This window comes from Labrus mixtus, chromosome 22 (assembly GCF_963584025.1).
Source record: "Labrus mixtus chromosome 22, fLabMix1.1, whole genome shotgun sequence".
Taxonomy (NCBI): domain Eukaryota; kingdom Metazoa; phylum Chordata; class Actinopteri; order Labriformes; family Labridae; genus Labrus; species Labrus mixtus.
In genome coordinates, this window is record NC_083633.1 from 8712490 (window position 1) to 8723395 (window position 10906).

At 44.9% G+C, this 10906-nt stretch overlaps 1 protein-coding gene, 1 long non-coding RNA gene and 2 other non-coding genes across 6 annotated transcripts in view; 1 reads left to right on the forward strand and 3 right to left on the reverse strand.

Moving 5' to 3' along the window:
- LOC132956491 (uncharacterized) overlaps positions 1 to 2428 on the forward strand; it is an 89673-nt gene extending 87245 nt beyond the window's left edge. The window contains exons 2-3 of the long non-coding RNA XR_009666035.1: positions 861 to 1045; positions 2325 to 2428. This is a non-coding gene — a long non-coding RNA (uncharacterized LOC132956491). The remainder of the gene's footprint in view (positions 1 to 860; positions 1046 to 2324) is intronic.
- Positions 387 to 9706, reverse strand: slc25a3a (solute carrier family 25 member 3a). 3 transcript variants are annotated; one of them, XM_061029974.1, is made up of 8 exons: positions 9549 to 9706; positions 8502 to 8668; positions 4756 to 4877; positions 3425 to 3604; positions 2572 to 2753; positions 2031 to 2203; positions 1298 to 1408; positions 387 to 821 (listed from the first exon to the last, which is right to left on the reverse strand). In XM_061029974.1, exons 2-8 carry the CDS (start codon positions 8641 to 8643, stop codon positions 661 to 663), a joined length of 1071 nt encoding a protein of 356 aa, XP_060885957.1. In that variant the 5' UTR covers positions 8644 to 8668; positions 9549 to 9706; the 3' UTR covers positions 387 to 660. The 3 variants fall into 3 exon arrangements, with proteins under 3 accessions (XP_060885957.1, XP_060885956.1, XP_060885958.1); XM_061029973.1 differs by lacking the exon at positions 4756 to 4877 and adding an exon at positions 6624 to 6748; XM_061029975.1 differs by lacking the exon at positions 9549 to 9706 and having other exon boundaries at positions 4756 to 4880.
- On the reverse strand, positions 1043 to 1232 carry LOC132956997 (small nucleolar RNA SNORA53). Its single transcript, XR_009666221.1, has one exon. It is a non-coding gene; the product is annotated as a small nucleolar RNA SNORA53 (small nucleolar RNA).
- LOC132956998 (small nucleolar RNA SNORA53) lies at positions 2330 to 2519 on the reverse strand. Its single transcript, XR_009666222.1, has one exon. It is a non-coding gene; the product is annotated as a small nucleolar RNA SNORA53 (small nucleolar RNA).
- Positions 9707 to 10906: the final 1200 nt, after the last annotated feature.

The following is a 10906-nucleotide window of genomic DNA, read 5'->3' on the forward strand; positions in this document are numbered from 1 at the left end:
GTGTGTGTGCCTCTTTAAATGCAATGAGCCCCCCCTGAGTTTTCCCCATAGACATCTCTTTACCAAGAATAAAAATGGCAGACCTTTTCAAAAGTGTTGCTCTAGGCTGGGGGTGGTGAAACAGAAACAGAAACGGAGCATTTTTCTCTGTGTTGTAAGACTTATACAGACCACAAACAAAGGACTGGATGGGTTTATTTCACATTTTGTGGGTCAGTAGACACTCAGGTTACCCATGTACAAAAACACAGCAGAAGTGGTTTCTTCATGTCCCCTTTAAGTTTCTGTTTCCCTGCAGTGCTGAATCACGATGTCACAGCAAGTTTTCTGTGAGGCTTTATGACCAAACATGTTGGTTAAAGAGAACATAAGAGACACAGTCCGTGTTTCCCAGGGATCTTTAGTCTTTTATTTTCTAATGACAGGAAATGATCAAACCAGACAGGCGTTTAGTTTCTACAGAGGGATCTTTTCTGTCTTGAGTGACAGTTCCATCGTCTCCTCGCTGGTTTTAAATATACATGAGTAGAAGCAGCTCGGAGGACGAGCCGGCAACATAAATATAGAAAACTGCTGTGTGCGCTGTGGAGGAGCTCTGGGGGCGGGGTCGGAGGTGGAGACTCAGGACTCAGTGAAGGAGTAAGAGAAGGGGGGCGGGGTTTACTCGGTGAGGCCGAGCTTCTTCTTCAGGGACTCGGGCATCTCGGGGGGAGGGGGGCGGGGCAGGCGGAAGTAGACCTTGACAGAGTCGTAGATGAACCATTGCAGGGCGGTCAGAGTACCGATCATGATGATACGGGCGACCAGACCCTTCCACACACCTGGACACACGAGAGAGAGACACACAGAACATCGGTGAGAAAAAGGGACATGTACGAGGTCATTACATTCTTTTACATGTCCGGCATTAATCTGAGCTTCTGTCTCGTGGCATCCTGCACCGTGATGTTCTGCAGACAGCCTGCGTCCATACTTACACACAGCAGACACATCTCTCTTTCTGACACGATCAATCTTCTCACAACATTTAGAGTTACATTTAAATGTCCGTCCCCCAGACTAGCAGCACTGGGGTCTCCCTGTCTGTTAAACAGGGTTGCCAGTGCTGCAGGTGGGCTGGGAGGACAGGTGGACTGTTCTCACACGCCAATGACTCAAGCACCTCCAACTGTACAGCCACAAAAGCTGCCGAGGGCACAGCGCCCTCCAGAGGTGGATCTAAGGAGCGTGTTGATCTCTAACGATGCTTTTAAGAATCGATGTAGGTATATTTCTGAGGGCTGGTATTGATACAGACCTCTGGGTCCCAGCTTCTTGAGGACCTGGACTGCTGTGCTGCCGCTCTCCTTGTTCAGCACAGAGACCACGGAGTCAGCGGGGTGAGACACGATGGCACAGAAGACACCGGCTGCAGAAACAGAGAGCAAGAGGAATCCGTCAGAGATGAACAGGAAACATCATCAGCATGTTAAACTCATTGTTTATATGCGGCTACATTAGCAAGAAAACATTTATACTCAAACTGCTGGAAACTTCTACACACATCTGATAGTCGATGTCTCTTTAGCAGTTTAATATTTTTCTGGAATCGTAAGAAAGCAAACTCTAAGAGCATGTCCTAACAGACGGGGACGCAAGCAAACATCAGCTTTTATCTAAAATCAAGAAATGACAAAATATGGCTGCCTAGAACTTTTATTTTTGTTGCCGTGGTATCAAACAGATATCGATATCGTTTGATTTCGACTAAAATCATTTGAAGTTTAAAATCTGGTTTTGCGACAACCCTACTAACATCTGATACTGAACACAACATGAAACTTTAGTCCCTGACCCTTCTTCCACGGCACCAGGCGGACAGAACGTGAACATTGACACATCATCGCCCTGCGGCGGGTTTCACTTTCATTCACAGATTATTTTAAAGATCCTGAACTGCAGGAGAGTGAATAAAACTGACGCTCTGCAGATAATCCACGTGCAGTTTGTTGAAGGTGAAAAACGCGTTTCCCTTCAGATGTTTTACTCACCGATGTAACCGGCAACGAAGGTGACCACCAGCTGCTCTCCTTTGCTGCACTCGCTGCGGGGCTTGGGAACGACGTGCTTGTAGAGCAGCTCCACGGTGCGCTCGAAGCAGGAGAACTTCATCATGGTGTAAGGGATCTGCCTCATCCACAGGGGGACGACGCCTTTGTAGAAACTGGAGGGAGACGAGTGGGGGGGTCAATTCAATTAGATAATTAAACCAGACAAGTCAAGGACTCATCCTGTCAGGTCGTACATTTATCATTAAAATATGATGTCAGGTAGTAAACTTTAAGCTTTCTGTGTCCGTCCCCCAGACTAGCAGCACTGGGGTCTCCCTGTCTGTTCAACAGGGTTGCCAGTGCTGCAGGTGGGCTGGGAGGACAGGTGGACTGTTCTCACACGCCAATGACTCAAGCACCTCCAACTGTACAGCCACAAAAGCTGCCGAGGGCACAGCGCCCTCCAGAGGTGGATCTAAGGAGCGTGTTGCACACAGGTATTGATGGCATGCCGGCGAGTAATTAAAGTGTGCACACTTACGCCCAGATGCCCTCCTCGGCGAACATCTTGGGGACGGCCTGCCTGAGGGTGTTGGCGTAGCCCGGCTTGGTCTGGATGCGGACCTTCACGGCCTCCATGGGAGCCAGGGCGATGTCAGCGAAGAACTCTGCGCTGGCTGAGGCGGCCAGGTACAACGATGTCCTCCACAGGTACGTGTTCTCCTGTTACAGAGAAAACACAGAGCGGTCAGACGTCTCCGGTTTCACAAACACATTTTAGATACCCCCGCATTTTTAACCGCCAAAAGTTGAAGTTAAACTCCTGTAGGCCGTCTAAATCGTAAAAACACGAAGGAAATGTTTTAGACCGTGTCTCCTCCTCGGATCTCCGTGTTTAGGTAAAGCAGTTTTCACATCTGCACTCCTGAATGTATCAAGATAATTTCAGAGGACTGATTAGAACATGGAGATGTTTGTGTCACACATAACATTAATGTTACTTTTGCGTCTTTAAGTGACTCCAGAAAGACTCTAAACTTCAGTATACGTCTTCTTCTGGACCTCGATGTTCTCGCTCCCTCACAGCAGCTTTTGGTTAAAAATACGCCTGAAGCTCAGAAGTTATTTTTAAGCTTTGATACTTTTCAGTAAGAGATTTTATCGTCTTAAATGGAGGCGCAGCCGATTAATGACAGCAACAGTCAAACATGAACTGAACCTCAGACGGACGTTTGGTTCAGACTCAGAGCTCTAACGTGCCCAGACATTAACAATGACAACATGAACATTTATCTACTTCTGAAAACATACAGAACAAAATCTCGTAACTCGAGAACACAGACAAGAACCAACACGCCTCCTCCTCCTCCTCCTCCTCTCGTGTTGCAGCTCACCTCTCCCAGCAGGTCGCTGTAGAAGATCTTGAACACCTCATAGAAGCCGAACTTGCAGAGTCCCTGCATGGAGTATCCGATGAAGGTGGGGGCCCAGCCCTTCGCCAGACCTCTGACGCCATCTTCCCTCACCGTCACTGAGAAGCCGTTTCCGATGCTCTTGTATTTATCTGGGTCGACCTGAACAGGTGGAGACAAGAGAGTTAGACAGGACAGCCAATGACGTGGAGCTCTGAGATCTGCTGTTCTGAGCAGATTACTCATCAGGAGGGGCCAATACAGGAGATCTTAGTACCAAAGGGGGGTAGCTACATTAACGCTTTCTGGACTACAGTTAAGATGTTTGTAACTTAATGAGACTACAGAGTGTAGTCAGAGTGGGGCTTAAACTTTTTATGTTGTCCAGACTTTTATTAAACAGCACAACTCAGACCTTGACCACGTGCATACAGATATCTTCAGGATGGATATATCCCCCGACAACTTGTTCTGGTTGAGGTTTGAACCCAAAGTTAAATATTTTAGCTTACTGACTTTTACACTTGTATTTCTCATGTACATACGTTTCCTTTAAATGCATCATTACGACTTCATAAGGGAGAAAAGATGGTAAAAAAGTGACAACAGGCAGGTGGCTATATGTATGCCACAAGCCTGGTCTGTGTCACCATCTATCCCAGCATGCTTTGCACACAGAAGTAGCTGCTTGTATGTATATTGGAAGCCATTTTTCAATGGCATCAGGCAGTGGTGCCTAAGGAAGTGGGTATACTTCTCAGAATTTTCCCCCAAAATGTTTTTTAAGTGGCCCGTTCAGCAGAGGCCAATTGTCCTCAGTTATTAACAGTGACATTTAAGACTACTCTTTCATAGTTGGTGGGTATTAGCCAATTAGAGACGGAGTAGGGCGGGTCATCCCTTCACCATCGTGCAGCAGGCTACTGAATATTGTCTATTAATAAATGGTGTGACTTAGAAGGGGACTTAGAAGTGGATATACCATTTGAACTACTCTCCAATCGTTTCAGGCACGAGAGGAAGCAACAACGAGCATGTGCAGACTAGTCTGATGACCTCATAGTTTGCCAACACTAGTTTTGCACGTCCACACAGATAAACTGAAGAATTCAAAGAGTCTCCACCCTTTTATTATTCTCTGAAAGTCCTTTAATGTTTGGGCGTCACAGAAGATATCTGTATGCATGTGGACAAGTCACTGATGTTTCAAAATGGCCGCCATGAAGTCCTGACCTTCCATGAGGCTGCAGGAGCGGCTTTCTACTCGTCACTACTGTGGGGTGGGGATATGGGGGTTCAGCTTCAGTACAAACCTGCAGGCGGCACTTGACAAGGTCGAGGGGCACCACTGCTGTGTGCGTGAGACCGCAGCTCAGGATACCCCCAAAGCCACACAGGGCATAGTACTTATTGGAGCCAAACTCACAGCTGTCACCTGCTAGAAGGTGGGGACACACAGTATACATGCAACATGCAGGGTGACGTGCAGCACAGGACAAAAAAATCAACACCACATCAGAGACACTTAATGGACGAGTCCTCATCATGGCAGGAACAAAAGCTCCAGTTTCCTCTTTTTTTTAAAAATTAGAGCGATTTAAATAGTTTGAGGACTCGTCCATTAAAGACGCCCTGCAACTAACATGCCACCATCATCAGGATAAAACCCCAGAGGGCGATCAGATCATTGTTCATACATGATTTAAAAATGAATCGTTCACGGACCACAGTGATGAATGCAAATAAAAAGGACATACCGCAAGTTTTCTCCAGACTTAGTTTGGTATAAAGCGCCGAGTTCAGGTTGAAGAACATTGTTAGCGCTTCAAATAAAATGTTTTTCCTCAACGGGAAACAGATTTATTCTGCATCGCTAACCTTTTTAATAAACTGGTTTGATTTGTTCTGAAGGGAAAGGCCTCTTTATATGATTCAGCTACTGCTGGAAAACATGCAAGTGATTAAAATAAAAGGAATCCAGATGAGCTAACGTAGTTAGCAGCAGCCGACTCGTAGCTTCATGATTGACCTGAGTTTGCTATAATGCAAACCGTAAATGTTGATGTTTGAAGCCTGAGTGCGACACCAATCTGTTCCTGCAGGGGGCGCTGGAGTCCAATCGATGGCGGTCTCCATGCTGGAAATGCTGTCTCTCCCTTACACCTTTTTGGTTTTTTGAACCAGGCTGTAAACATGTTAATCTCTGCTGTAAAAACAGGCTTTTTAGAATGGGTGTGTATGTGACTTCATGTGCTTCTGGAGGCAGCCTCTAGCGGACACTCGAGGAACTGCAGGATTTCACACTTCAGATTCATTTTTCTACACCGGAAGTTACCGCTTGCCTAATATTCTCTTCATTTTTCAAAAATAATCTGTACTTAGAAGTACAGACATCTTAAACGTGCAGAGGAAAATTTGAGCAGTATCGAAAACAATTAACGTTTAATAGAGAATAGCCTATTACTTGAATGAGTCCGTCATTATCAGGATGCTCTTCCAGCTCAGAGCGTTGTCACCTTATAACGACATTGATCCAGCATGATTTAGGTATTTGCCGTGTGCCCGGCCCGCGTTTACGTGATCAATGCAAACCATCACTGTGGCCCAGAAGTTGGTGATTAGAATCAATCTATGACAACAATAAAATCATTTATGCAAATTTTAACTTTCTCACATTTATTTCTAACCCAATGTCTGTGTCTTAAATGCATGAATCACTAGAGACTTACCTGGCAGTCAGATCATTAAGGAGCAGTAACAACAGTTCGCAAAGTCTGCATTAATGTGTACTCTTGTGTTTTCACCGTCAGTCACGAGACTGAAACACCTGCCGGTGTCTGACATAACGTAGGAAACATTCAGGACATTTTCTCCTTCAGGTCTGACTCTCCTGACCTTCAGACTTGAGTCCTCTACTGTGTGGCCTGAGGGGGGCTGTGGGGCGGCGACGTGGGGTAGAAACAATTGAACACACAGAAACACCGTTGCAGAATCATGCAGCCATGTTATGATCACTCCAACACATTAGAATCATGGGAATCAATGACTTCACCACAACTGGGCGGATGCGATTTATTTCTTCCATGCAAATTCTTCACAAAAGAAAAAACACGAGGGGGGTTATGGGTGGATGAGACGTGACGGTAAAAAAAATAAAAGACACCGAGCCGAGGGGACAGACCTGCATTCTGCATTTGACCAGATCGAGAGGAACGACGGCTGTGTGTGTGGTGCCACAGCTCAGAATCCCACCAAATCCACACAGGACCAAATACTTCTGAGAGCCGAACTCACAACTGTCTCCCTCTGAGGAAACACAGTGACACGGTCAGAACATCTCGGAGCTCAGGGAGGAGGGCATCAGTGTTAGGACGTCCTGCCTATCTGAACCCTGACATGTGAGGAGCCTGACTGGTTAAACATGTTACCTTCAAACCAGACAAACCAAAAGCTCTCAAACGCCATCCCGCCCTGCAACTGTTCTCTTACATAATTGATCCATTCCCGAGTAAGGTTGTTGAATCCTAAACACTTCTCAATACGTCCTGATTTAAAGCGACAATCTGCGTTTTATTTGTGATCCGACCTATCTAAAAGATCTTCATTCATTCAACAAACGGACGAGAGTGCAGAGGAACTCACAGCGTCTAAATTGTAAACATCTGTTGGTGATGAAATGTTTGACGTATTCGTGCAGGAGTATGCCTGCCACATTTGGCTGATAAAACTGGCTATTTGTTGCCGAGGCAATGAAACAGGTATTGATAGATTTTTTTCACATTTACAATTGTGGCATCATTACTTCCCAGTTTGTCAAAAGGTAAATGCATCTCAGCTTTTACAAGAAAGTTGGGCTTTAAAGTTGTTTTTAATTAACTAAAACGTAAGCACCAACACCTGCATGCCGTCTGAATTGCTCAAACATCTGTAACGTTTTGCATTTCAAGCACTTCAGACTGCGCGCCATCTTTTGGTTTAAAATAGGACTGAACATCTGAAGTAGGGCTGCACAGTACGGGGAAAAGCATTCATAACATTTGGGCCTCTTCTCTGTCTAATGCAATATGAGAAATACAGAAAATCAAACAGGTAAAAGCGGTCTGTTTTTATGAACATTTTAGCCCTGCATGATATTAGAACAATGTGCGATTACTTTGTTCATTTTATTGACAAAATTAAGCTCCTTAACTGGAAAAATAAGAGGTGCATGTTAGATAAAACACAGTTTTTCGTCTATCAGCTGATCTTCATGTTTACACAATACTTGTGTTTACATGTTAAAGGATGGCATTTACACCTTGGCCTCCATTAAAAAGGTCAAATATGCACTGAGTGAGAAATTAGGCGTTTCTTTACATATACATTTTTTTATTGCAGTATATTTAGACTTGTGCCCTATGTTTTTTTTGCAAATTCTCATTATGCATTAATGATGCAGTGATCATGCAGCCTTAATCTGAAGTTTTGGCATCATTTTAAAACAGTTGTATTGAAAAGTAATTCAATAATTAAATAGGAGGCCAGCACAAGAAGTGTTGGACCTCAGGGTCCGAGTTTGACATTTTTAAAACACTTGACACCGTGCAAAATAAGTAGGCGACATTAAAAGTGATTTGGGGTTCAGTCTTTACTGCTCATCATATTTCATTCAATCTGGGACAAAGTGTTCCCCTCGAGCTGGGGATCACGTGTCTTTTAATGACTCCTTTATGGTTATTTTACTTAATCACGGATCCTCCTGTAGCAGCCTTTAATTTATCTTAAAGATCCGGACTGAAGCAGAATACTGTGTGCAGCACCGCGACAGAGAGAATCCACTTTGTCCTTCCTTGTCCTCCACAGGCACCTTGTGAGGCCTGTAAGCTAACTCCTCCAACAACCGTGTAATGTGACCTTTGATGTAAATACAAGCGATCGAATAAAACAAAACTCGCAGAGGGGTAGTTGTCCCTATAAGTCAAAGTATCAGATGACTTGCGCAATAATTAAAGACTCAAATGTGCTAATCTGCTCGGCTGAGCTAACGCAGCTAGCTCTGTTAGCCAGCGGACTCGGTTACCTTCAGAGACGGCGGCCGCGGCCAGGCTGCGGGTCCGCTGTCCGTTGAGGTTCTGTGCGGGTTCTTCCACTTGCTGGTAGCTGAACAGGGGAGCGCTGAACGGGTTGCCCCGAGCCAGCTGCGTCAGAGCGGTCGGGTACATGATGGTGTCCTGTCTGCTGGCCGAGCTGTAATGAGCAACAGGTTAGCTTGTCGCTAACAGCGAACGTAACCCCGCCCCCGCCGGCTCACGCATGCGCACACACGGGTGACACATCACGTGCAGGCTAGCGCAGTTTTAGTCATATTCTGTCGGAATAATCCGGGAAAAAAATATAAATAAAGTTCACATCGTTAAATCCCATCTCATAGTTTAAAGTACTAACGTCATAAAAACGTAATGATTAGTAAACGTTGGCTTAACGACTTGCAATACTATATTTATATTTATTTAAGTGTTTCAAGGCTCTCTAATCTTTGTCACTTAGGTAAACAGTTTTACTCTTAACTTGTTGTTAATGTTAATTAAACATTAAAGCTCGAATTATAAGTACAATACATGTTTAGTTACGTCCTTGTTGCTTTAAAATTGCGAGTTAAAGATCGCTATTGCACCGGGGTTGGTGGAAAAAGACTCACCAAATTTGAAATTCCGAGCATCCAGGGAGCACTTAAATGTAACATTTGTGTGACGTTTAACAGGAAATGGTTCATGTTAGCTCACTGGAGTTACGTAGCTACCCACGTTTTATGGATCTAACTTAATGTTAACACAAATAAACAGTACAACCGCGAATATATTATAAGTAATGAGCTGTCAGCTACATATACATGTAACTAGCATTTACCTTTCTCCCCTTCTAGCTGATGCTAACATGCTATGATGCTAAAATGCTAAGCTAACTTGACCGCTCCAAGGTGGAAGGTCTCCGGTGTGCAGAATAAACGAGCTCACACACCTAAGCGGCTCTGCGACGTCACCGCTGAACACTCAAAAAACGCATCTTCCACACACGAGTCAATGGAATAATTCATATTCTCTATTTTTAATGTAAAAACTTCACTCACTCTGTCAGTGTCGTAAGATGGCGCCTCCGTTTCGCTGCGACCGGCTGCTCAGAGAGGCCGAATGACCTCGCGGTAAATCGACTTGTCCTTTCGTGACGTCATCGCGGCCTGGGCGTGTCTTTACAATATCTGACCAATGAAAACAGAAACACAGACGCGTCAATAAAGACTTTCTGTCCAATCATAGAATGGGCTGAAGTTTGAAGGCGGTGCTTGTGGTGGTTACTTTGTGAATTCTGCAGATATAGCGTCAGTTTCACTTCGCAGGTATTTTTATGTTTACCCTTGTTCACCTGTGTGTGTGTGTGTATTTGTGTGAGTTCGTGCGTGTGTGTGTCTGTGTGTATTTGCGTGAGTGCGTGCGTGTGTGACAGAGATTGACCTCTGATGATAAACCTTTGTTAGAAACACTAAGTGGATTACCTAATAGTAGCTTCTTCTATTCCTGTCCTCAGTAATGCCAGTTGAGAGTGAAGCCCCCCCTCCAGGCAAGATCACAGTGATGTCACTGCACACCTGGTCACACCTGAGGACTAGATGCATTCTAATGGATTCCATAGTTAGTCAGTAAAAATGACAATGGGGCGCCGTAAGCCTAGTGGTTAGTTCATACGTCCTCCAGTCTGTGGCTTGGGTTAGAATCCGACCTGTGGCTCCTGTCCCGTTCAAGGTCACAGGGGGGGCTGGAGCTGACCCCAACTGTCATTGGGCGAGAGGGGAGGTTACACCCTGGACTGTGCGCCAACCTAGCGAGCATGTCTTTGGACTGTGGGAGGAAGCAGAAGTAGCTAGAGGTGACCCATGCACGGGGAAACATTCAAACTCCACACTCCTCCTGTTATTTTTAGTCTCTAGTTTGTAGAAACTTCGCTTCATTGTTTTGCAGAGACATGGCTCGGTATACTTCCCACCAGCAACTGAATCACTACAATTTACCATCCAATTTAAATGCTCTCTCCTATTTGAGCAGCCCTGGTGTGCAAAAAAAAAATAGAGGAATGTCCTTCACCTTTCTATGAATACCTTCAAAAGAGGCCTGCAGGTCACGTCACTGCTTTACATCATTCTTGACCGGAGGAGGAATGTGTCATCACAGGTATGATCTGTATGTATAAAAGCTTCTTATGTGTTCTACTTGTAGTTCATGCACGATTGTTTTTAGTTTTGAAACTGCTCGTTTTGCTCGTGCAGAGTGAAGGATGAATCAATGAAGACGTCACAGATCTCGAGCTCCAACAACCTGGAACGACAGAAGTAACTTAAAGTTTAAGAAGTGACTTCACTTATGTCATCTTAAGATCTGTTTTCAGCCTGCTAGTTTCACATCGCACATTTGTTGTGTCAGTGTGTTAGGAGCC